The sequence below is a fragment of the Hippoglossus hippoglossus genome, chromosome 17 (assembly GCF_009819705.1).
Source record: "Hippoglossus hippoglossus isolate fHipHip1 chromosome 17, fHipHip1.pri, whole genome shotgun sequence".
In the NCBI taxonomy this organism is placed as follows: Eukaryota; Metazoa; Chordata; class Actinopteri; order Pleuronectiformes; family Pleuronectidae; genus Hippoglossus; species Hippoglossus hippoglossus.
Window position 1 is genome coordinate 1,137,442 of NC_047167.1, and position 25,242 is coordinate 1,162,683.

General features: G+C 40.5%; 2 protein-coding genes across 7 annotated transcripts in view; both read left to right on the forward strand.

Annotated features, from left to right (window-relative positions):
• The window catches only part of LOC117777754 (disks large-associated protein 1-like), a 107,006-nt gene extending 100,598 nt beyond the window's left edge, over positions 1-6,408 (forward strand). For 5 of the 6 annotated variants that reach the window (XM_034612671.1, XM_034612673.1, XM_034612674.1 and 2 more), the window contains 2 exons: positions 3,619-3,871; positions 4,028-6,408. In XM_034612671.1, coding sequence (XP_034468562.1) covers positions 3,619-3,843 — 225 coding nt within the window. In that variant the 3' untranslated portion in view covers positions 3,844-3,871; positions 4,028-6,408. Of the gene's footprint in view, positions 1-2,032; positions 3,001-3,618; positions 3,872-4,027 lie in introns of those variants that run through there. The other variant, XM_034612675.1, reaches the window with a different exon arrangement.
• Positions 6,409-23,195: 16,787 nt separating this feature from the next.
• On the forward strand, positions 23,196-24,792 carry ptf1a (pancreas associated transcription factor 1a). The gene is made up of 2 exons (XM_034612755.1): positions 23,196-24,015; positions 24,282-24,792. The coding sequence occupies exons 1-2, from the start codon at positions 23,397-23,399 to the stop codon at positions 24,497-24,499; spliced, it is 837 nt and encodes a 278-aa protein (XP_034468646.1). The 5' UTR covers positions 23,196-23,396; the 3' UTR covers positions 24,500-24,792.
• The last annotated feature ends 450 nt before the right edge of the window (positions 24,793-25,242 follow it).

Genomic DNA, 25,242 nt, shown 5'->3' on the forward strand with positions numbered 1-25,242 from the left:
GTTGAAGGAACAAACATGGACGACATATTTATATTTTCATTGCAGTTCTCTAAGAAAAAATAAATGCTCTTCAACATCTATCAGCTCCAACTCCAACACGATCCGCTTAGTAACACTCGCCTTTGTTCTGAAGTAAACAGAGATGCCAGAAATTTTTTAAATAAGTGAACCAGAAACCGGAAGACAATCAACACCAGCAAATAAACTAGACTGCCACTAGCGTAAGTGCAGCATGTCTCACACACACCTACACACAACTATGAATGCTCGACCCCGTGTGTAGGCTATGTTCATACCTACGGCGTACAGGGAAATCAAGGAACATGATTATCATGGATGACGGTGTCAATGGTCTTACCAAGGGGCAGAGATGATTAAGGGGAAGCCTCTCCAGGATCTTCATCAGGAAGGATGTTAGTGCCACCTGTCTGTAGCTGCTGAGGTCCATGCAGGAGGTCTCCTGGAGCTGTAGTTCTCTCCATAGTGTCAGGCTCATGTTGAAGACGTGCTCAACAAAGTATACTGGGGGTGCACACAAGGGGGATTGCAGCAGTGCTTTCAGGGTGGGGGAAGGTGCAGTTGACTGATCAAACCTGTTAAAGAACAGGTTCAGATGATTTGCCCATTCCCTTGGTCCCTTGGCTCCAGGTAGCCAGGGAGTCACTTTTCTTGTGGCCAGAGATGGTTTTCAGGCCTCTACAGACACCACTGACTTTGTTCTGCTGCAGCTGGTTCTCATCTTCTTCCTGTAGCTGTTCTTCACCTCCCTGATCCTCCTCCTCAGCTCCTTCTGTACACCCTTAAGCTCCTCCTTGTATTCTGGCCAAAAAGCTCTCTTTTCTTTCCTTTAGGAGGGCCTTTATATCAGGATTAATCCACACTTTGTTTTTGGGGGAGAAAATGTACAGTTCTGGTGGTCTTCCATACAGAAGTCAATGTATTCCGTGATGCAGTGTGTGAGGATGTCGATGTCTTCCCCATGACCCTTCTTATGATACAATTGACTTGAAACAGTCCTTCAGAGCCTCATCAGACTCATCTGACCACCTCTTCTCTGTGCGAGTCACAGCTGGTTGCCTGCGCATGCGCAGGCATCGGTCTAGGTCCAGTAATTTTATATTCTCTTGTGTGGCATGTAATGTACTGGGTGACTAACATCGCCAGAGATGAGGAGGAGAGCCTATGGCTGCTGTGTCTGCAGCCTGCTAACCACAGAGTAAAGGGCATCGCAGGCGGCCTTAGCACTGCCTGAGGAGGGAACAAAGCTATTGCGATAATATAGTAGGGTCTCATGCAAAGCACTAACAGTTAAATATCCCGACAACAGTGGTGTTCTTTAATAGAGATGTAACCAGAGTTACACCATCTCTCATTCACAAACACTGCCAGCTCCCTTCCTTTACTCTTACCTCTCTCCACTGCCAAGGTTAGCAGGAGAAAGAGCTTAAAGTGAGCGAGAGCTGCTGTAACAGGCTGGCACAAGGGAGGCACAATCTTTGATCAAGTCATGTATGTGTAACATGTGAACTATCCCTCCGATATTTCCAAAGTAAAAGACATGTGTCATGTTGCCCATAGTCTTCTGGAGTAAGATGCACTTTGTGAACAGACTTCATATATGGTTTATTGTGCTTTTCCACACAAAATCTACCTGCCACGGTCATCCCCAGAATTATATACAGGAGCTAAGTGGTTTGTAAAAATGATGTTGTTATTGTGAGGCAAATATGTTTGAATGTTGCTGAATCTATATATTAATAGCAACACAGTCACAAATATATAAACAATAGGCTACAAAAAAAAAACTGCCTGCTCCATGGCCTCAACTTTTTATTGTAGCTTACTCTGAAAACCTGAGAAAGAGGCAGGTGGATGATGTTAGTTTGTGACATGTATCTGCTTCCCTGTTCTGTTGCTCTCTCTCTCAGCAGTGTGGGTTGTGATTTTGCATCATTGTGATTGTTGCCTCTGACGGCTTCCTCATTTGCTGTCATCGTTGTCTTTTTCTTTCTTGTCTTTTTTTTGTTTACAGTGAAGGTGCTTGCAAACAGCCACGCATCAGTCAACATAACTGCAATTCCAACACCAAAAAGGCCTTGACACCTCTGGGCCTCCGTAGATCCATCATGTCTGTCTCGCCATCCTTTCTTCCTTCCTTCCTTCCTTCCTTCCTCACTCACTCACTTACTCACTTACTTACTTACTTACTTACTTACTTACTTACTTACTTACTTACTTACTCCATTCTTTCTGTTGCCTGCTACTGTCTCAGCATGTGCATTTTTTGTTTTGTGTGATTTAGCTGTCAGGGTCAAGAAAGCTGGACAGGAGAGATTGATACATTACAACTGTAAAATATCAAAGGAGAAGGAAATTATGAGACCAATACCAGTAAAACAATGGGTATTCTAAGTAAGTCTAACTAATCGCCCTGTGGTCAATTTTTCTATGTTCAGGATACCTCTGACTTTTTATTGGACTGGCAGCTCAGTATTTAATTCTATTTAAATTTCAGCAATAAATAATTGAATACAATAGGGAAAGGGAATACAGAATTTTACAGGAAATTGTTCCCTCATTCTCTTGGCTCTGCTTTACCAGTTTAAACCGGTAAATCTATCTGAAAAATATTGGTCAAAGCTCAGTTACCTTAAACAATAATAGCACTTCTATTAGTAAACTGTCATTGCTGGACAATGCTGATTTTTTTTTCATTGAATGTATGTGCATTTTCACGACCATTAATGATTTTATCAGACATTGTCCTTTTAATATAATTAAGTTTTTATGACTTGTGGTTTTAAGTCTACTCCATAGCAAATGGAGTGTACTTGTTATAGGATATGTCTTGTTTGTTACAACATTGGTCTCATATTCAGACTTCTGTCCATAGTCTCAACGCTGTACTTGCAAGATGATTGTCAAGGTCCACGGACATGGCAGCATATGTTAGAAATACGTCTGACAGTTCAGAAACATGAGCTGGCAGATGATCAGACAGGTACGAAATGAACAAACTTTTTCTGTCCATTCGTCAAAGTTCACAGACTGCTTTAAATTGTTACCACTTTACTTCTTGCAGTTGTATGAACCCAGAAGCATTTCGGGTGCACTCAACCCCAATTTGACCTTCAGATAAACTGGTTTGGATCCTCCACCTGTCAGATAATCTGACTGCTTGTGTTTCATGATACCTCAGACTTTGATGGAGCCATGTGTTGTAGGATGTCAGCATTTAATTTGCTGAGTATAGTGTTGCCATAACTTATAGTAATGATGGACAAAGTATGAAAAAAAGAAATATGCTTGAATTATGCTTGAAAGATATTTATATTTGCACTACTAATTAAAGACAACAATTCGTGCAAAGACAAATCCTGGCACAAGATAGACTTGCATGTAATGCCTATACAGACCCATGTTACCCACATGTCAATAATATAAAGTAGGCTATGTACAGTTCAGTCGTGTAGATAGATTATTGTACAGCAAAGTTTATATGTTGGAAAATGGAAACAGTTACTCCACATGTAGGGAACAGGTTAAGAATCACAAAACACACGTCTGTCTTTCCCTGAAATGTTCTGCCCTCCCTCCCCTACCATCCTCTCCCACTAGGAGAGGCGACTTCCACCTCCAGTACCAAAAAAGCCACCCAAGGGCCCCCACCACCACCCTCCTCTGGCCAGGGACCGCTCATTGGAGAGCTCAGAGAAACAGCGACAGGAGGCCAGGAAGCGCCTGATGGCAGCGAAAAGAGCTGCATCTGTACGACAAAACTCAGCAACAGAGAGCGCCGACAGCATTGAGATCTACATTCCAGAAGCTCAAACAAGGCTATGAGGACAATTCCAGATACTCTCACACACACACACACACACACACACACACACACACACACACACACACACACACACACACACACACACACACACACATACACACACACACACACATATTTAATCCAGATATGCACAATTAATGCACTCTCAAGACAACCTTGAAATGATTTCACTGATATTCAAAACCCACCACTCTCCCATCATGTCTGCATATTCAAACGGATTACCACAAATGTGACAGCACTGCATTCAGCTGCCCTCCCTGGGTCTGTGTCTGCTAAACACAGTTAATCAATTCACCAGTACATCACTGCAGCAATGGCGTTAGAAGAATCATAGCATTTTTTGAAACTGCTGCTCCATTGAACACAGAGCAACACAGAAGCAACTGCATGACAGGCTTTTAACTTAAAAAAAAACCACCGCTCCCTCAAAGTGACCTAACTACAAAACTGTGATGCAAAACGAGACAGCATGATGCAGAGGAGCAGTACATGTTTCTGTTTGCTGCTCTTGTGCTCTCTGCTCAGGTGCTGAATGCAGTGAAGTTAGCCAACCTGTATTAAAAACATCATTACCAATGTTGACAATATAAGACCCACCAGATCCTGGTCACTGTATCTATCAGTGGGCTGCCTCAAACCTCAAGAGCTCCCTGGTATAATCAGGGGCTCTAAAATCGGACTGAATAGAAGGTGAGATTGTCAAATCACCAACTTGGTTAATTTGAGTGAAAGATTGTGGTTGATTGGGATTAAGGTGTTAGAAGGTGTCATATTTTCCTCTTTTCATTCAAATTCTGTCACTTTTTATGTGAACAAGAAGGTGTAAGTTCCTCAATGTTTTTGAGGGAAGACTGTCCCCAATATGGGCAGTAATTTCCATTCATACAGTCCACTATGTTTAGAGTGGGAAGACACAAAGAAGTCAGTTGTTGAGAGGACTCGGGGGGGGGGGAGGCAGCCAGGAGGAGGGACAGACTTTATTCGACTCAGATTCCCAGTGTAGAACAGGAAGAAGCACTTGGACATTCTTTACCCTGCAGAGCGTTGCTGCATGTGATGTGCTGCAGAGTGGTAACTGTGTATTTTCGGATTCACAGGTTTAGTCAAATCAGACAGGACTTGGTTTGACCTTTGGTCGATGTTGAATGTTGTTCTTTGGGTCTTATCGTATGTACAGAGGTGATGGACTATCCGACACAAACACACACAGTAGTAAACACACAATCACAACCCTGTGCCATCGGACAACACTGCACATCCACAATGGTTCAAACACTCTGAACAGATCAGTACTTAGAGGTAATCCTTTCAGGTCTTGCAGTTGTATGAACACATTAGGCCCTTGTAATATAAGAGCAGTGTCTTTCTCTTCCCTCTTGAGAAGAGAACGCCATGATCACTGTTTTTCTTACAACAACCCTTACAATTTAGATGTATACATGTATGTGGACATCATTCCTTTTGGGTCAGGTGGAGTCCACAGGGCATCACACAGGTTTATTCAGATTCTGAATGCGAATTTGTGTCAAATGTTAAGTTATAAATGCACAGAATTTTAATCTTTAATCTTCGTTGTGTAATATAGAAAGCCATTAGGGAAAATGATAGAGTGCTGAGTGTAAGAGACACGGTTATAGGGGAAAATAACAATTTGTAATAATGTTGGGAAATGAATTAATTTGGGTGTGTGGATAATTTTCATCATTTGAACTATGTTGGTTAGATGTTTACATTACTCCTCCTCTTTGGATTTAGGGGTGATTTATCTTTTACAAGGTATAATTACTCTTAAGCAATATTGTGTGCAAGGAATACTGTGTAAGGCAGGTATTGATAGTAGGGAATTAGGAGTGCCTTTTTGCCATGATAAAAAAACTCAATCCATTTGAATCTTGTGTTCAGATTCCGAGGGGGTCTAACTTGAGATCATTTGGGGCTCCAGATTTGAATGGCCCACTGATTTACATGTTTTCAGTCCTAGGCAACCCCTAAACAAACCTGCTTGAGATATGTTGGCCTTTCTGCATTGGTAGCCTCCCCAGAAAACCAAATAAACAGCAGTGAAAAGTGGCATTTTTATAATAAGTCTCCAATAACAGAAAATCTGACAGAAACTCATGATAATGTCTGAGTAGGCCTAAAATTATCACCTACTCTTTTACATTGCTGTAATAGTTTTAATGGGAGGCTGCTGTGAACATAACATGCAGAAAACTGGTAATTATGGGCAGTACCCAATATATACTGTCAGTGGAGATAGCAAACCAGCCAACTCACCAGCTATCATAACCCAAAGTGAAATTGCTGAGGAAAACTCCATCACAGAGGGCAGGAGAACCAATGCATTTCTTCTACTGGTTTAATGAGTGTTGAACATATCACAATTGTTTATGTGAAAGTGTTTGTGTTACCAGGCTCTCAGTGAAACCTGTAAGGATAGAAAATGTTTCATAGTCAAGGGGAATGGTCCTATTTTTTCTTCTTAGCCAGAGTCCTTTTTTCCTGTGCATGTTATTTGAAAGAGAGGGGACCACTGCATGGTTAAAATGCCAGAAGCAGATTCAATTCGTCATGTATGTAAGGCTTTGTGTGACTCTGACTAAGTAGGACAAATAATCAATTCCACTAAAATGTCCAGACACTATTTCAATGTCTGACATTCAAATGACAGGGACAGAAATGACAATAATACTTATAATACAAATGTGAAACATTCTTGTTTTGTGCACGTTAATAAAAAACTGTGCACATAATTATGTTTTTGGAGTTTTGAAGTGTAGGGTTAAGCTGATCACAGTAGCAAATATGAAAATAAAACAGAAGTTCGTAGAGATAAAACATTATAGATTAAAGCTGTTAAAAGACGTTTTAAGTATCCAACTCTCTTTGATCCTAATGAATGAACTGTGTCTAATCAGCCACAATCTACTGCGGCTAAGGAGATAGAGTGGGTTGTCCACTAACCAGAGGGTTGGTGGTTCGATCCAAGTCTCCACCATTCCGTGTGCTGAAGTGTCCTTGGGCAAGATACTGAACCCCAAATTGCCCCTGCACCTGTGCCATTAGTGTGTGATTGAAGTTTGATCCAGGAAGTGCTGCATATGGATACACGATATGTATGATGTGGGTGAATGGAAAAACTGTACTGTTAAGCACTTTGAGAGGTTTTCAAGTCTAGAAAAGCTCTATATAAATCAGTCAACAGTTTTAATGTTGCAGCTGATTGGTGTATGCAACAAAAGATACGACTGGTTTATACCCAATTTATTTTAAGTTCTTTAAAATATGGTATATATATTCATTAAATTCAGCCGGCACACTGAAATACAATAGATACACATGAGACAAATTCGTTTTTATTATTATTATTAACTTAGCTCGCCTAACATACCTAAGTGTTTTACCCTGGATTTTCCTATGATAAATCAAACAAAAGTATGAATGATATTTTGACTTTGCATCTTTAAAATAACTTTATTATTGTAATTTCTGCTCCAGTCACTTTGAAAGAGAAGTCAGCAACTTCACAACTCAAAGCCTGTTTACTCATCTTTCAGTCCTACTTAGCCTGTGAAAAAATAGCCATGATGTTGTCACAGTGATGTTCATCAGGGTTATATCATCTTTGACTGCAAGTTGAAAACAGAGAGCTTGTGTTACAAACTGCATATGTGCAGTTTAAAGAGGCATTTACTTGATAGGAAGGGTCTAAAAGAAAGATACTTTCAACTTGCTTTATTGGAAAAGAAGAATAAGGCGTTTCTGACGCTTGTCCCACACTAAAGTCAAAAGATCAGGATCTCTCAGCCTCTGCTACTTTATTTTTGACCATTCTTTATGATCCGTCTCTCATAAGAACCCCAACTTCATCACAAAATTGCCACAGGCAAAAAAGAAAGAAAGAAAAAACAAGCAATTAGGAAGCACTCCAAAACTTCACAAGTTTCATCTCCTACATATTGTCCAGCTGAACTCCTGGTGTTAGCAGTTTCAAAGAAAACATCTTATTAGAGCCACTACAGCCATGTTGTTTATTTGTGATAACGACATTAATACAACTTCTACTTAAGCCTTCATTTGTTTATGACTAAGTGATATAACTGCCATTCATTTCTACAGAGAAACAATCTGGAAATCAATTTTCATTCATAGGATTATACAGATGGTGATGATGATGATGATGATGATGTGTTGTGGATCAAAGTATTCTGTATTTATTTTCTTATTTTGTACTGTAAAGCGCTTTGAGTGGTCATCAAGACTAGAGCAGCGTCATATAAATACAGACCATTTACTATTCTTTTGTAAAGGTTGGGTGTGTGTGTTTGGTGGTGGGGGGGGGGCGTAATTTTGTACAGGATCTGATTACCTCTGTATTTACCTCTGTGATAATGACAGTGACAATAACAGTGAGCCATATTCATTGTGAAATACTTCTGAAGAGGAAAGGGCCATACAGAAGCTGAAATTGTCTTTTTTATCTACATTTACTGAATCATTTCTTTAGTGTTCAAGTAGCAAGCTTGTGTCTGTGTGTTTGGGAGGAGCAGTAGAGCAGGAACAACATGACTCGGGTGTGAACCAGAGGGACAGGAAGAAATGCACACAGTGAATCTTTGATGTCTCTTTTAGGCTCTGGAAGCTTCTTAAATGAAAACCTTGATGATTGCCCACATTAAAGTTGAACACTTGTGATGTAAAATGTTTGTCGGAGAGCGACCAGACTGTAAAGTTATTTGTCAAAAATTACATAAAACATGGTTTTATTAATGGAGGGCTGCCAATATTCTTAATCAAATATTAATTGAATTGAAATTTCATTTATAAGTATTTTTCAGTTTCTCATCAAATCAATATACCTTCAAAATGTGTCTGGGGATTCAATTTACTAATTACTAAGCATCATCTTTAACACAAGTTTTTTTCAAAATATATGTAATAACATTAGAATTTGTAATATATATTTTTTGAGTAAAACAATGTGTCATCAACGAAACAAAAATGGACATGAATTTAATTTCAAATTTGAGATGTATAATTAAGTTCATATTTAATGAAAGTGAAATGAAAACTGTCTTTTTATGGTCTTTAACAAATGAACTAAGGTTCTAAAGTTCAAAATCCAAGGGATTTTTTACTATTTGTTTAAATCAATCATACAAAATGTACACACAAAATGGAAAATTTAATTTCAATTTCACAATGATTTTGCTTATAATATCAGCCCAGGCAGTCCTGGACTTTCAGAGTGGACGACCTTGGATGTAATGCTGCTGAAAACCCATATCACTCCAACCAGTGGTGCACTTGAGCCGGATTTGTGTGTTTTTTTTCCTCAGGAAAATATGGCAAATGTATTTAGTAGTTTAAAATCAGGGTCTCCCAGACATGGTGGTCTGTTTTTTAAAAAGTGTGTGTGTGTGTGTGTGTGTGTGTGTGTGTGTGTGTGTGTGTGTGTGTGTGTGTGTGTGTGTGTGTGTGTGTGTGAGAGAGAGAGAGAGAGAGAGTGAGAGTATATATACGTATGTATATATATACGTTTATATATATATATATATATATACATAAAATGCACTGTGTGTGGTTGTGTGTGGTCTCTAAAGTGCTTCCCGAGTCCTTATATTCTATGTCGGGCCTTTCCTCAGTACGTAGTAGCCTCATAGAACCATGCTGTATATTTACTCTCCACCTGTACCTGCGACCGATTTCTTGTGTTGTACAAAGAAATGGCTGAGTGTGATTATTGACGCATGCAGACATAAAATTAGTTCCTAAAAACCTATATCTAAGTTAAAATATGTGTATTTGGTTTATTTATGCTCTTATTGTTTTTTAAACTATGAGACTCTGTTGATATGGTCTATCATGCTTCTCTGATCTTATGTTGTACTGTAAAGAGATGTTTATATGTCCTTAACTATTGATGAACCCATAATAAAATTAATTATCGACTCCCCTTCCATGACTCATCTCTTTAGCTACTTGAAACATAAAATACAGAGCCAGTGCAGCTTTAAAGAACAGAGAGAAATGAACAGTAACTGGCTGGCAGCAATTATAGTAGCTAATATGTTTTGGTAGTTCATTCCACAGTATCCATACTTTTAATGCAACCACAAACTATGACTCACCTTGTATCAGTTGTTCTGAGTCAAACTGAATGAAGTCATGTCCTTCTGCTCACCTGGACCTTGGAAGCACACATACTTTGTGAAAACGTATGTAAAGACACAAGAATACAAGAATCAATACCAAGAATTCGGTAAAAATGGTAGTTCAGATTCCTACCTTACAGTGGTATTTGCTGATCCATGTGTGTGTATTATCTCCACTAGGTTTGGTTCATTATCTCCTTTCCTGAGCCTGGACGTTTTAAATTCACACACTTCTGATACCTATAGCCCTCTGACACACTGGTGACCTGTCCAGGATATACGCCAGCTCTCCCCTGACCCTCAAAGCATGCATGGAATGGATGGATGGATGGGCACAATTCTACATGAAGACCTGGAGTTTGCACAGTGTCAGTGAACATTAACAGGCTTGATGTATCCAAAGGACTCACTGCATATAGATGGACAATGCCTGTAGTCACTCTTCTGTCGAGTCATATAGGTAGCGTGGAATGTTCCTGACACAGTTTTCATAGAATGACAATGATCCAAGTTTGACCTTTAGGGTGATTTTCCCATTATTTGCACAAATAATGAAAGTTAAACTTAGATTGAATTTTTGTCTTTGGCGTCTTGTAGATAAAGCTTCAGAAATAAACATAGACATGAAAGAAACTGCATATCCCCTAGTGGTCAAAATAATACAACATATAATGGCTCCTGCACACCGGCCCCATAATTGTGTTGGTGTGCACGCACACGCAAAAGCATCCCATGGGTAGGTCCCATTTGATATACATGCTGTGGCCAAGTCCCCATCTTCCACCACATTTTTCAGTTGTCACTCAACCAACAGTAGGCGCCAAAAAGCTGGAAGAAATCCATAGTTATACCAGTGGCCAAAACTATCACCCCAAGGTTTTTAATGATTTTAGGCCTGTTGCACTGACTTCCTGACTTCCTGCTTAACCCATTTACAGTTCACATCAGGGCTGACCGAGGGGCAGAAGATGCTACTACCACTTGTTCTTAAACATCCTGAAGGCAAGATGGTATTTGCGAGTTTCTCATCTGCTTTTAATATGATCCAACCCCACATTTTAATTAATAAGCTCATTAAGAACTTTGGTCTAGATTTTGATATCGTAGGCTGGATCTTTGATGATGACTCTATGATAGTCAGTCTCCGCCGTGCTGATGAGAACACAATTCCATGTATGAATAGGTCATTGGTAACATAACACACGTAACCTTACCAGCTAAAGAAGGTTCGTCTCTCTACTTCTCTCTCTCCAAGCGATTCTCAAAGTTACACACAAAAGTAACTTTAGAAAACTGTGCTTCATTAATGTACTGTTAAGGTGTAGAATCTTGTCAGTAAGTGCTTGCAACACAACTGTGAGTAGAAAAGCAGGTGTCAATAAGCATAACATTTTAGGGGGGATCCTGTTGAGAATAACTGTATTCACCAATAATTTTGCCCATGATGCTTTGCAAATCTAAAACAATTAAAGAATTAAAGAATAAAAATGTATAAATTAAAAAGATATGCAGACCAAATTAGTTCCAGAGCATTAACAGAAACAAAACGGCGGACAACAACATAAACCAGAATCAGCTGGGAATGTGTGCAATGTGATATTAAGTGCATCCCCCTGCATTGGAAATAATTAATGTGGACTACAAGAAAATGCCCCAAGCTTGTTTTGTGACACATGTTGTGGTAAACTATCAAACCATGATAATGGGATGTAGAATCCAATTAGCTAAAATGAGTTAGAAGGGATACCATTCCCCTCTTTGTCTCTCTGGTGGGAATATGACTACATTTTTCCAGATCTCAGAAACAAGGTGTTGTCACCTACTTGTGAGTTAGTGCTGCTTATACATGTGTTGTCTCTCGACTTGTTTTTTGTATAATGGGTAATGTAACACAATGAAATACAAGCTACTTTTGTTTATATTTTCGGTCAGAAATTTTTATTTTATCAAATTATTTGAAATTTATATTGCTTGTCCAGAACCTTTATATTTGTACTGCCCCCTCAGGCCCAAAATTCAACTTTTACATAATCTTTGTCATCCTCATGAAATTTGCAAAATGTATTTGCCTCTGTTGCCTTTTCTCCTATAACTGTAGAAATAGCAGAATATTATTCCTGCCACACTTTGGGGTGTAATTATAAATGTAGCCTCTAAGGAGCGCCACATGTCACAAATAGACTGCTAAAGGTATTTGATAAAATAACTGGTACAGTCATCAGCCTTCACCCTGGATTTGATGCTTTTCTCCTCTGTAACCACATGATGGCAGTAGTGCACAGATAATTAATTGTACATGGGCTGCAAAATATTAGTGACTGTCCCCCCAGAGGAATCAGTGCCCAAATAACACAGTCTCTATTTCCGCATTTGATTTATAATGTTAAAGTTCAACCATCATTCTTTGTTTTTCAGGTTTTCCATCCAGCCATACATCCATTTATCCATCTATACCACTTAGTCTTTGCGGGTGGCTGTGGCTCAGAAGGTAGAGCGTGTCGTCCACTGTATAGAAGGTTGGCAGTTCAATCTCAGTCTCCTTGGGCAAATTGCCCCTGACAGTTGTGCCGGCAGTGTGTGTGTGATGTGTGACTGAGAAGGTGCTGCACTTAAATGCATTGTGTGTGTGAATAGATGAAAGGCTGTAAAGTGCTTTGAGTGGTCATCAAGACTAACCAATAACCATATATTTGATCTACTAAGTCCCTTCTTAAGATTTACAAAAAGAAGTACTTATATTGGAAACCCATTCCTGATTTTGTTTGGGTTTTAAGACCCTAGTTTAGACCCCTTAGACCCCCTCTTCTCTCCCCTCTTTTCCACCCACCTCTCCTCTTCTCCCCATTTTTCTCCTCTTACCCCAACCGGGTGAGGCAGATGGCCACCCACATGGAGTCTGGTTCTACAAGAGGTTTCTTCCTGTTTAAAGGGAGTTTGTAGGGTCTCAACCTTACAAGTGCCTTTAGATAGTGTATGTTGTAGCCATTTGTCATTAGCCATTCACCTTGACCAGTAGGTGTGAGCAGAGAAAAATGGGGAAGAGGGGAAGTGCTCCACCACCTACTCCACCGACACCACCTCGACTTTCGACACCAGGTCGTCCCCATTGATGGACGTATATTATTGTTTATAACTACAGCTAATCCAGAATGCTGCCACTAGGCTTTTGGCACAATCCCAAAAATGGAACCATAGGACCCCGTTTTGGCATCCTGGTACTGGCTACATGTTTATAAATTTTTTCTTTTATAGAAAATAGGATGAGATGTTGAATATCCTTTTATCTCCCTTAGAGCTAGGACACAGTATGAGATCCTCTGGTAAAGTGTTATTCCAAAATCAAGGTTGAAAACCAAAGGAGATAGAGCCTTTGCCGTGAGGTCCTCTACACTTTGGAACAATTTGCCAGAAGAGATTAGACTAGCATAACCGGTTTTATCTCTCTTCTTAACTTTTATCGTATGATTTGTATCTTTATTTTATTATTTCTTTACTCTGATTGTTTCTAAATTTTATATTGTTGGTTGTAAAGCACTTTGTTACTTGTAGTGAAAAGTGCTATACAAATAAAGTTCAGTCAAACAACTCACGTTCAAATGTTTATTGCAACAGTAGAACATGTGTTTGGCGTTTTGGCTCTCCCAGATATGATTACATAGATATGGGAGTGATGAGAAAATATTTATAACCCCCCGTTGGAGCCTAAAGGTGGAGGTTGGGTTGGTGGAACTGGAAGCAGTACTGATGCAGCAGCGGGGGCAAGCAAAGGGAATGATGGAACATATTCTCAGCTAAAAGGGATAGTTCACCAAAAAATGAAAATTCACTCATTATCTACTCATCACTATGACGATGGGGGGGTGGTGGGTGAAGTGTATGAGTCCAAAAAACACTTTTGGAGTTCCAGGGGTAAAAACAACAGAAAAAAACATAAAATGCCTCCATACTGCTCCTGTGGTGTCATCCAAGTGTCCCTAAACCCTGACACATTTAAATAAATTCTGTAAATATTTGCAGTACTTATATACTGTGGTAGTGGGGTGTGGACAGCGTCAACTGCAACAGGTAGAGAACGGGGATGTGGTTTGGGTAACGGTGCCATGGATGGGAGTCTGATTGCGCACGTCTTCTACGTTGGCAGATCAGTGGCAACGGAGCCCATTACTGCTACAAAGAAGGCCAGAGGACAGATAAGAGCCTGGAACAGTGTGACAAAAATATATATATTTTTTAATTTGTGGAAACTAACGAGTGCCAGCGTGTCACTTACGAGGGAGCCCACTGGTAACAGCCTCGCCTGTTACACTGACTGAATGTTAGATTTCAAATTTAATCGTCAATTTCAAAGATAATCAACTCATACAATACAGATAAAACATTGAGAATAAATGAGGTTAGGGGAATAGAAGCAACAGTCCAGCTGATGCATCGGATGCTACTATGTGCATTCTGTCAGCCGATTGTGTGTTTTGCTTTTTTCATGATAATTGTGCAATATCCACAAGACATTCTCATCATCTAACATAAATGATGTCTCCTAGGGGGCTTCAAATACATACACATCAAATACATACACATCAGCTTTTCAACTTTTTCTTTCTGCTGAATTCTAGTACATTTAAGAATTTTATAAACTTGAGAAAACAACCTTGTGTTAAATTTTTTTTTTTTAGTACATGGTCAGCACAGTGGGGTCCTTCATAGTCCTTCCTTATAAAATGACAGGAAACACATGGCATTATTGCAGAGTAACTAGCTGTTGGTGATAAAAGCAGTTTGTGTGTATGGTGAATATAATTTTAGATTTAACAGTGTTCTACTAAGACAGTGAATATCTAGTATGCAGTGCATATTGTTGTGAAGATAACATTCAACTGTTTTCAAAGCTTACTGACACCATGTAATCATGCTTTGCCGAGTTTTTTTACAGACAGTATGTGGAGGAAAGGCGTTTCAGTTGTCTCTCTATGATAAGATTAAGATTCCTTGATTGTCCCGCAATCATGCCCACACAAGCACTACATGCAATGGAGAAATTGACCCTCTGCTTTTTAACCAACCCATGTGAACACAGCACACGGACGTAACGCACACAGTGACCACACGGAGCAGTGGGCAGCTATGGAAAGCGCCCGGGGAGCAGATGTTAGGGGAGTAAGGTGCCTTGCTCAGGGGCACTTAGACAGTGGGATAGGGAGAGTCCATCTGTCCTCTTGGACTTGAACAAATCCAGGTGTTGTCCATCCTCCGGTCCAGGTATGTTTTGCCAGTGCGTGGCCTCGAACCAGCGACCTTCCAACGACCACTCTTTGCATTAATTTCAATGAAATGTTAAGGTTAGAAAAATCCTCATGTTACTTCATTGGTAAAACATTCGGCCTTTTCTATCAGATGAACATTAAACTTCAAAGATATGGTGACTTCAAGGGGGACTGTGGCAATCCGGTGAAGTGATCGAGGACGAGCTTACACCCGGAGAAGCAGAGTTGGCCAACCGGATGTGGTGTAAGTAATGCCTTTTATTTCAAATTTAATAATTAAAAAAAATTATATTTATTGTGCCCACTCCCAATGAAGGGCACTTCCTATCTAGGGGTAGGGCCAAGGGAGAGGAATCGGGACAGGGCATTAGTCAGTGAGACCGAATCAGTTTTTAGAACCAAAAACATCAGATTCTACTGTTAAGTTGGACATTTTAACACATCTATGGCGAGTGACTCAAGGGACCACTCAGTGAATTGCATTTTTTTTTTTTGCCCGTCTGCATTGGATTCATCTCTCAGCCCCGAAGGTTGCTGCTTTGAAATCCAACTTCACACTCTATCCTCATCTACATGATCAGTGTCTAGACTCCAGGGGGGGGAGTCTTTTTCATATCCAAAGCACCTAGTTTATAGGACTGCTTCCATGGTGTTATTTATGCTGAGATAAGGAAAGAAAAAATAACATGGGTTTTAGATGAGATCCACATCACTGAAAACTACATGAACAATAAAGTGTGATTACCTTCTAGCAGCTTTCCAATATAAATGATCATCAATCCTCCAGTGCAAATATATAATCCACGCCTCAACAGTACAAGTTTTGCAATTCAAGTGAGAAGTTCCAAGCTTTTTTACACAAAAATGGTAAGTGTGGCCGTGGTGGTGAGGTGGCTCAGTTAAGCACCTCCAGCTGCAGCAGGAGCGGGATTACCACAGCTGACTCCAGTTAGCATATCTCTCCCCTGCTTATATTTGATAGAGCTGCTACAGACAGAGAAGGGTGCTACTGACAAGAGTTGGTCCTGTGCGTGACAATTTATGTTTGATTTATTGAATTTATGTGAATAAAGGTATGGTACCTGTGAGCACCTGTTGTCTGGTTGGTGTTGGGAGCCCCACAGAGGCAGGAGACTTTACCACAATGCCATCTTTGTGTTACTAACCCTCCACTGCAGCTCGGTGCAATATCAAAACTACTAGAACAAAGTAATATACCTCCAGAACAAACTCCTGTGAACCCTAGATCCTGGTTAAGGACCACAGACATGTAGTCAACGATATCTACAACACTGTCAAGATCCCCATAGATCCCCATTGTTTCCAGTCCAAGATCTATACCCACTCTGGCAAGGACACTTATACCTGGTAAAAGAGACCCCATAAATCCCAGTGAAGATGGCCAGAGTCCCTTGACAAACACGTGGGAGCCAAACAAGGGCCCCAGAAGCTCCCTTGAAGGCCACAGCTTTCGTAGATAACATTCTAAAATATTTGAATGTGCAGTAAAAGTGTCCACATTTGCTTGCAGAACTAGATCCTGACCAGATCTTGTCCAACAGACAAGCAGACAAACGGTTATTATTTTTATTTTTTTGAATTCTTCATACCAGACGCTGAGAAATCTCCTCTAATCTTCTCCAATCCTCCTCTCAGTCATCAGAAGCCCCCAGGCAGAGCTAGACTCTCTCCAGTCTCTTCACATATTGGCCTGGCTAAATCAGGAGCCACCAGATTAACGCCCAAATCAATTAGAGCAAGCAGCAGATGAGTTAGTTAACCCCCCAGACTGACTCCCCCCCCACTCTCTCCCAAACTAGCGCCCTCAAGGACTTTTGAGGATTATATTATAGCCTTCAGTGGTGTTTATACTTGTCATCTTGTAGGAGAAAGGAAAAGGGAGGGGGGTTTTGGTCTAATTGTGATGTGTTTGTTAAGAGGTTAAAGAGGCGTAATGGTGAGTCTGAATCTCTAAATTGCCTAGAAGTGTCTGGCTGGGAAAGGACGGTGAAATGACCCCTATCCTCTAACAGCTACTGTCAAGCTGTCCTTGAGCAGGGCAATGAACTTCTAATTGAACCAGACATGCTTAAATCTTCAGAAATGTGAGATAAAGCAAACATTGAGTCACGCCATTTCTACGTTTATTTTTAAGCTTATGTTTTGTTGGATGGTTTGTTTTTTGTAAGCAAGATACAATCAACTAGTGGAAGGACCCATTATAACACGTTACATTTTGGTAAGGATCCAGATCAGGGGGCAGTTCCAGAATTTTCTTTTCAATTTAACTTTGCTTTGTTCACCATTGTCCCAGGGAATAATTCATAGATCCTGATGAAATACAAAAATCAGGCACGCTAAGGGAAATGATATCTATGAGTCTGTGAAATTTAGTGCAGCTTGATTGAATTTGGGTTGGGTCTCAAAGGAACTATGCATTCTACTGAGTGCCATTTGGTTGATTGTTAGCAGGATTAAATCTCTCAATCAATTATCATGACATGTTGTCTGGGCATGGGGCATGACCCGAAGAAGAAGTCATTCAATTTTTGTATGGATCCAGATCAGGAGGCAGATTAGCACAATAACACAAGTGAGCATGCAGCAATAGCACTGCACACATCTATACAATGCAGCAACAGACTAAAACACCAATTTATGTTACAATGAGAAGTGTAAATATTTTTGGGGTTCATTATGAAACTCTGGTGGGTCAAATTAGATTATGGCAGGCCACCATAGTTTACATAATTAATAGGAAACACTGCTTGTACATGATGATAAAACGCATTAGCCTTGGCAGAGGTATGCACTCTAAGAAAAGCCTTCTAATAAGTTTGTTGGCAGGATTATGCTAAAAATGACTTGACCGATTTACATTCAATTTTGTGCAGGGCTGGGGCATGACCTGAAAAAGAAAATCTGGATGTAGTCAATTTAAATGTGGTGTCATAGGGGGACTGTTGGGCCTTGGTGGATATGCGCTCTCCTTAGTGCTATTCTGGTTACATGTTAAATGGAATTATTTAGTCAGGCATGTTATACTGTAATTTGATAGCGACATTAGAGGTAGGTGCAGTCTTAGGTGATGCTCACAGTTTGAGACAGAAGTTTGGTCTTCACTTACAAGTGTAATTATTTGTGTAGAAATGTTTGAAAATTCAAAACACATGTATGGTCATTCTGCTTCAAAAAACATTTTTGTTTCTTTAGGATTATGGGCATTTTACACATTTTCAGTGGAACGCCCCCCACCCCACCTTAACAATTAAATTTAGTTGCTTGTATTCTAATTTATGAAGTACAGCATCATTTCTGTCCCTACTGTATCTCTTTCTTAAGTTGGGCAAAAGCAAAACTTTAGACAACACACTTGACTATGGGTGTTATAATATGAAATATGCAGGTATCAGGATGTGCATCCACCATATTGTGTGATGTGAAAGCCAGGCCTGCATGATGTCTGTCCATGTGCCGTCTGCGTCCTGCCTGCATGTGACAGAATTCCCAGGCCTCCCTGCTGCCAAGGCAGCAGCTCGAATACTGACATCCTGTGACCTGCTTTTTATACAGTATATTTTAACAGGTGGGTAGACATGATGGTACTGGTTGGTCCAGACAATGTCTCTGGTTGTGTGCAGTTTGTTGTACCGAAGTCAAGCAGTGATCAGTGTGAGGGCAGAACCTTTTTCGTCTCTGCTATTAGGCTGCTGAGGACACACAAACCCACAGAAGTCTGCCAAAGACAGTCGGCAGCTCAAACAGCTTAAAACCACATGTGAGTATGTAGAGTTTTGAAGACAAATTCTTGAAATCAAAACTAAGGGTGCAGAAGTCCGGGTGGTGAATGGGTGTGCATGTACATTGTCTTAATTTTTGACACTGGAGACTGTTATTGGTACGTTCTCCTATTGTCATGAACGTGATCAGATCAATCAAAGTTTTTATACATACTCTGAGTAGAGAAGTTGTTGAACCATCAAGATTATCACACACAAGATGACTCAGCAGAAATTCAAATTTGGATTATGAAATTACTTCCTTATCTGTGCATAATCGCTACAGTGTGAACATGCAACAAATTACTTTCAGTGCTGCCACAGTTTAAGAAATACTTAGCTTGTGGCTCTAAATTCTCCCAGTAACCCAACCCACCTATATGAAAGTGTGAGATGGGTTCAATGGTATTACTGTTAAAAATTGTAAAATGAACAAAAACTAAATTTTGATATGCACAAAAATGGTAGAATGCTGTTAGAACATTGCCACCTAGCAGCTCAGGGGTTAGTGGTCGACCTCTAACCAGAAGGTCAGTGGTTCTTTTCAAAGTGTCCTTGGGCAAGATACTTAACCCAAATTGCTCCTTCTCATAGAGAAAAGTGCTGCACATAGATGCACTCTATGTGCAATGTAATGTGTCTGTTAATGGGTGAATGAAAAACTATACTATAAGAGCTTGGAGTGGTCATCAAGACTAGAAAAGCACATATAAATACAAACCATTTACCTGGACCCATCTCAATTAAACCTGACCTTGATTATTAAAAAAAATCTAAAGTGCATGAACCAAGAATCAATTAAATGCAGCTACCTTACGTGACAAACAAGCAAAGGTTATGGTGAGGGCTGGGCATGCATCTAATCAAGTTGTTAAATTACTGTTCCATAAATCCTTTTAATTTGTTTTTGTCATCCAGATGGATAATCCCCTGTAAAAAGAGATTACAGGGATTACCACTGAATAACTCCCAGGGAGGATTAGCTCCACACATTTTGTCAGCGTTAGTTCACTTTCAGGTTTTCCTTTTCCACTTCCTGACAGGCGAGGTGCCCATAAACACTGTGGCAGCACTACGGAAGAAACTAAAAGCCTACACCACATTTAATAAATTCTAAATGTGGTGTCATAAATTAGATGAAACTGTATAGCTGCTTTGAAATTCAGGCTTCTGTGCAACAGGAACAATTGAGATCTATGTTAAAGGTCTCATATAAATTCAATGATCGTTTCCTGAAAAAACCTATGTGACAATTTTTTTTAGGCAAATAATTCAATATATACAGTATCCTATATTAAATATAAATGACTTTTAAAATGATTTATTAAAGTGATTAATAAAGTTATTAAGATTGAACTTTTTTTATATTATTATTTAGAGCAGTAACAAATACAGTCTATCTTGATTATTAAATTATTTGGGATTTCTTGACACTTAAAATAAATCCTGACCTGCAAAAGTCTATTTCATTTTTTGAAATAATCATATTATTTTGTAAGGGGGGCATGCAATATATTCCTTATTTTTGTATTTGTATCGATGAGGCTTGACTTACAGGGAACAGACGATAACGCCACATCTATGTGATATTAGTTTCTCTTTCATATCAACTTTGATTTATCATATAGGCTACTACTATTTGTAAGTAATTTACTTGATTGTATTTATTCATCTACTTAACCCCCCCGACACACACACACACACACACACACACACACACACACACACACACACACACACACACACACACACACACACACACACACACACACACACACACAACCGCATACGACACCATTACCCCTGGTGTGCACCATGCAGCCTGCTGCATGCTGCAGAGCGAGGAGCTACATGGGAACCGAAACACTTGCTCCGCTCGCGCAGGTCGGTCCGTACAGAATCACAGCGCTTTCATCAATGGGACGGCGTGGAGCGCGCAGTCACGGCGCATTAAAAACCTGCATGGTTCGAATTATCATTTGTTTTTCAGCAAAGTGAGGGGTTGGGTATACACTTTTCTAACATGTCACTGCTAAACACACAGGTTTTCTCAACCATCCATATTAGGACATTATATTGACTTCCATTCATTGTAGAAAGTCGAACCAAACATGTATCCCTGACTTTACCCAGGACTAACAAGACGATCCAAAGTGGGAGTCATGAAAAAACAAATACAGACAATTTGGATCTTGAATTTCGATATTTGGATATTTCAAACTATTGGGATTTATTGCCACTTAAAATAAATCCTGACCTACAAAAGTGACTTTAATTTTTTGATTTAATCATTTTATTTTGTAAAGGGGGCATGTAATGTATTACATTATTCTTTTTTTCGATGACGTTTTGTTTACACGCAACAGACGTTAACGCCACATCTCAGTGATATTAGTTTCTTTTGCATATAAATTATAAAGTCAACGATGTCATAACAAGAAGACAGCAACAACTTTGATTCAATAGGTTTTTACTATTTGTAAGTAAATTAATTGATTGCATTTATTAATTTACTTAATGATGACTGGCTGACAGAGAGGAATGCTGTGGGTTACATATAGTAGCAATTCTGTAGGGTAAATAGCGGCTCGGTTATAGGAAGAAGAGGAATCCATGCACATGAAGCTGGTGGGAGACAGTCGGGGGCCCCTCCTGATGATGCTGTAGCAGGCTCCTGTCAGTGTTTGGTGTTGTGTTCAGCACCTGGTTGGTACCGTGATGTGTGTTGTATTGTGTGTCTGTTCTGAGGCACGCGGGCTCCCATCTACAGCTTTATTATGTAGACAGCAGCACAGGCCCCATTTATAACACGACATGTTGCATTGACCAGCGACGGGAACGCAAGTGGTCGTCTTCCCACGGTCACGGCCCGTGTTGCAGCATCCTGTCTTAACACCATTATCCACGTACACGCAGTGCATGCACACGCAGCCTGCCCGGCAAATACTCCCCTTTCTCGACAGAACAAAGTGAGCCCATTCAGTCAATGGACTGAATAGATGCATACTTACAGACCCCAGACCAGTAGGCAGCCTTCTCTTGGTATACCAAGGAGCGTTAATTTGTCGTGTGAGGTGTCAGAGAGGCGCGCGCCCCGAGGCCCACCACTGTGCCTTTAAATGTCAACCAGTTCTCCCAATCGAAACTGCACTGGCTGGCACAAGTGGCCCATCGACCACTCTACTGGTAAATGTATTTATGGCGGCAGTGCTACCCACTTATTAGGGAACAAATGACCGAGTGGTTACACATCACCCGCAGCAGCACCGGCTCACTGGAGGGAGAGCAGCCTCTCATTGTACTCTCGTTTATGTGTTCGTCGTGTTAAACATTAATGACTCGCATGAATCCGTTTGTATGACAGCTAAGATCTCAAACCGCGAGTATCAAGAAGAATCCGTTTTTCAATTCAACCTTTAGTCTCTTCTCTGTAAATAAAACAAACATTTGAATGTAAAGGCCTCGCCTTTGATTTGGGTTTTGCTGGCAATTTTATAAGTGGCTTCAATCAATATACTGTTTGATGGGGGAGAAAATGTTAATTCGAAGTAACAGATGGTCAAGAAAGTTTACACTTTAAATTTCATGATTTCAAATACGAGGGGTATTTGAAATCTCTTCTGTTTTTAATGTTCTGAAGGTGTTGTTGTTCAATAACACTACATTTGTCTAGCCTATAAACGAAAGATACATACATATAATATCAATTATATTGGTTCAATTGGTAATTAATAATAATAACAACAGAAAAGTTGAGGTATCGGACAGGTTACAATTCGTTCGAATCATCATTATTGATTAATACGCGCACATTTATGAAACACTTTACATGGCCTTTTCCTCAACGTGTCACCATATCTCATCCTGCAGATATGTCAAAAAAGGAAGTTAGTTCATTATGAGCTGGGCGTATTTCGACAGACCACCAGTCTTTTTTAAGACGAATAAATTCGGAGACATTCTTCATTGCAGACAGACAAATGACTTTGAGGGACGTGTGTCTGTAAGCTGGCTACATTGTGTCTGTAAGTCTGTGTCATAAAGCCGTTGACTGGTTCGGAGCTGCTTGTTAAAGGGTTGATCTGTGAACAGAGTCTCGTGCAGGCAGCTCCGCTCAGATGCTGACTGGAGTTCAGGGGGCGGGGCGTGCCCGGAGAAAAGCGCGAGGTGCGCCTTCGGACAGAGCTGTGATTGGTTGGCTCTACTGGCGAACGGCACGCGACAATGGATGTCGCTATAAACAACCCTCGCGTGCCGGTTCTCAACTAAAACTACGTGTTGAGCGTGAGCAGTGAGCAGGGACGAAACAGCGTGTCATTGTTACCACGGGAGAAAAGAAACAGCGCAGACAAAGATGGACAGTGTGCTGGACCCCTTCTCTGCACTCGACTCTTTCTCCTCTCCTCCTTATTTCGACGATGACGACTTTTTCACCGACCACTCGTCAAGAGACGGACACCTGGACACCGATGACTTTTTGGAGGACGACGTCGACTTCCTCACCAGTCATTTCCAAGACTATTACAGCAAAGACGACTGCAGCAGAGCGGCGCCTCATGATGGAGACTACGACATCGGCAACATGTCCTTTTCCTCCTCATCCTCCACCTTCTCATACGGCTGTGCGGACAGCACGTCGGACCTGTCCCCACAGACGGGCCATCACGGCGGACCACTGCTGAAGCGGAGGAGGCGGATGCGGTCTGACAGGGAGATGCAGCACCTGAGACAGGCGGCCAACGTCAGGGAGCGACGGCGGATGCAGTCCATCAATGACGCGTTCGAGGGTCTTCGCACCCACATCCCCACTCTGCCCTACGAAAAGAGACTCTCCAAGGTGGACACTCTGCGGCTCGCCATCGGCTACATCAACTTCCTTGCCGAGCTTGTGCAATCCGATCTGCCCATCAGAAACTCCAGCACCGAAATCCACGTGCAACCCAAGAAGGTTATCATCTGTCACAGGGGAACAAGTAAGTCCATCTAAAGATCATAGCCGACACATTCAGTGGTGTAGTCCCATTAGTGATGACGAGACTATGTAAACAACAATATGCAGTACAGTTGTCTTTCTAAGCATCTCTGATCCAAAGCTTTGACGCATGCAGTCATTTATATTTATACTTAGTAAAAGCCTGCATGGTCCTGGTCTACAAAAACAGGACGACAACAATAGTTTGTAGATAGAGATATAAAAAAAAGTTACAAGGCTAATGTTCATGTTCTTCTTTTCCCTCAGGGTCTCCCTCCCCCAGCGACCCGGACTACGGGCTGCCTCCGCTGGCCGGTCACTCTCTGTCATGGTCCGATGAAAAACAACTCCGGGAGCAGAACATCATCCGCACCACCAAGGTCTGGACCCCGGAAGATCCGAGAAAACGGCCCAACAAACCGGGCAACACGGATATTGAAAACGAGCCTCCTCTCGGCCTTGTGGCCAATTACCAGTCCATCTGACGTGCTTTGTACAACGCACACTGTAAATGTGAAGACTAAGAAATGCATTACGTTAATATTTTTCAACATGCACCTCTAGGCAAATTGTGAGCATCAGAGTTCACTGTACAGTTGTTGTATTCAATGTTGTAATTTTTTTTATCATGTTGATAATTTTTTTGTAATTCAGGCAACTGACAATCATGTATTTATTTTGTCACAAGTGATAATATATGTTTTAATTTAATTCTACTGAATTTAAATTATTTTTATACTATTGTACAATGATTTCGTATATTTATATACAACCTGCAAATAAAAGCACCTGTTGATAAAAACGATCTTTCTTTCCTAAACCATTTGTCTATATACATAATTATTTATCAGCCTACATAACCAATTGTTTGACCTTGGAAACTGAAATTATTATACCAAGGCTCATCCAGTAGATATTTTAAGCAAGATTTAACTAATTTAAATTGGCTTTAAAATGAGGTCCAACGAATGTAACTGAAAGCTTATACGTGCAAACAACGTGTTTGTTTACGAAGTGTCGCTCAGTTGATCTGACATTCGAACACAATAGTCTACTGAATCTCCATTACCTGTTTTTGAAAAAACACGCCAAATCATCTGTCAATCGTATGACCCTTTATTCTCCTCCCCGGGAGATCAGAGCAAACACATATTCGGTTGGACATTGCAACTAAGCATGTCACTAAAATACACACCGATGAAACATCGTGTTGTTCCCCATCCCCTAC

Excerpts from the sequence above, each read along its gene's own strand:
- ptf1a (XM_034612755.1), top strand. The coding sequence starts at position 23,397 with ATGGACAGTGTGCTGGACCCCTTCTCTGCACTCGACTCTTTCTCCTCT. Across the intron at positions 24,016-24,281 it reads CATCTGTCACAGGGGAACAA|GGTCTCCCTCCCCCAGCGAC; the intron begins GTAAGTCCATCT and ends CTTTTCCCTCAG.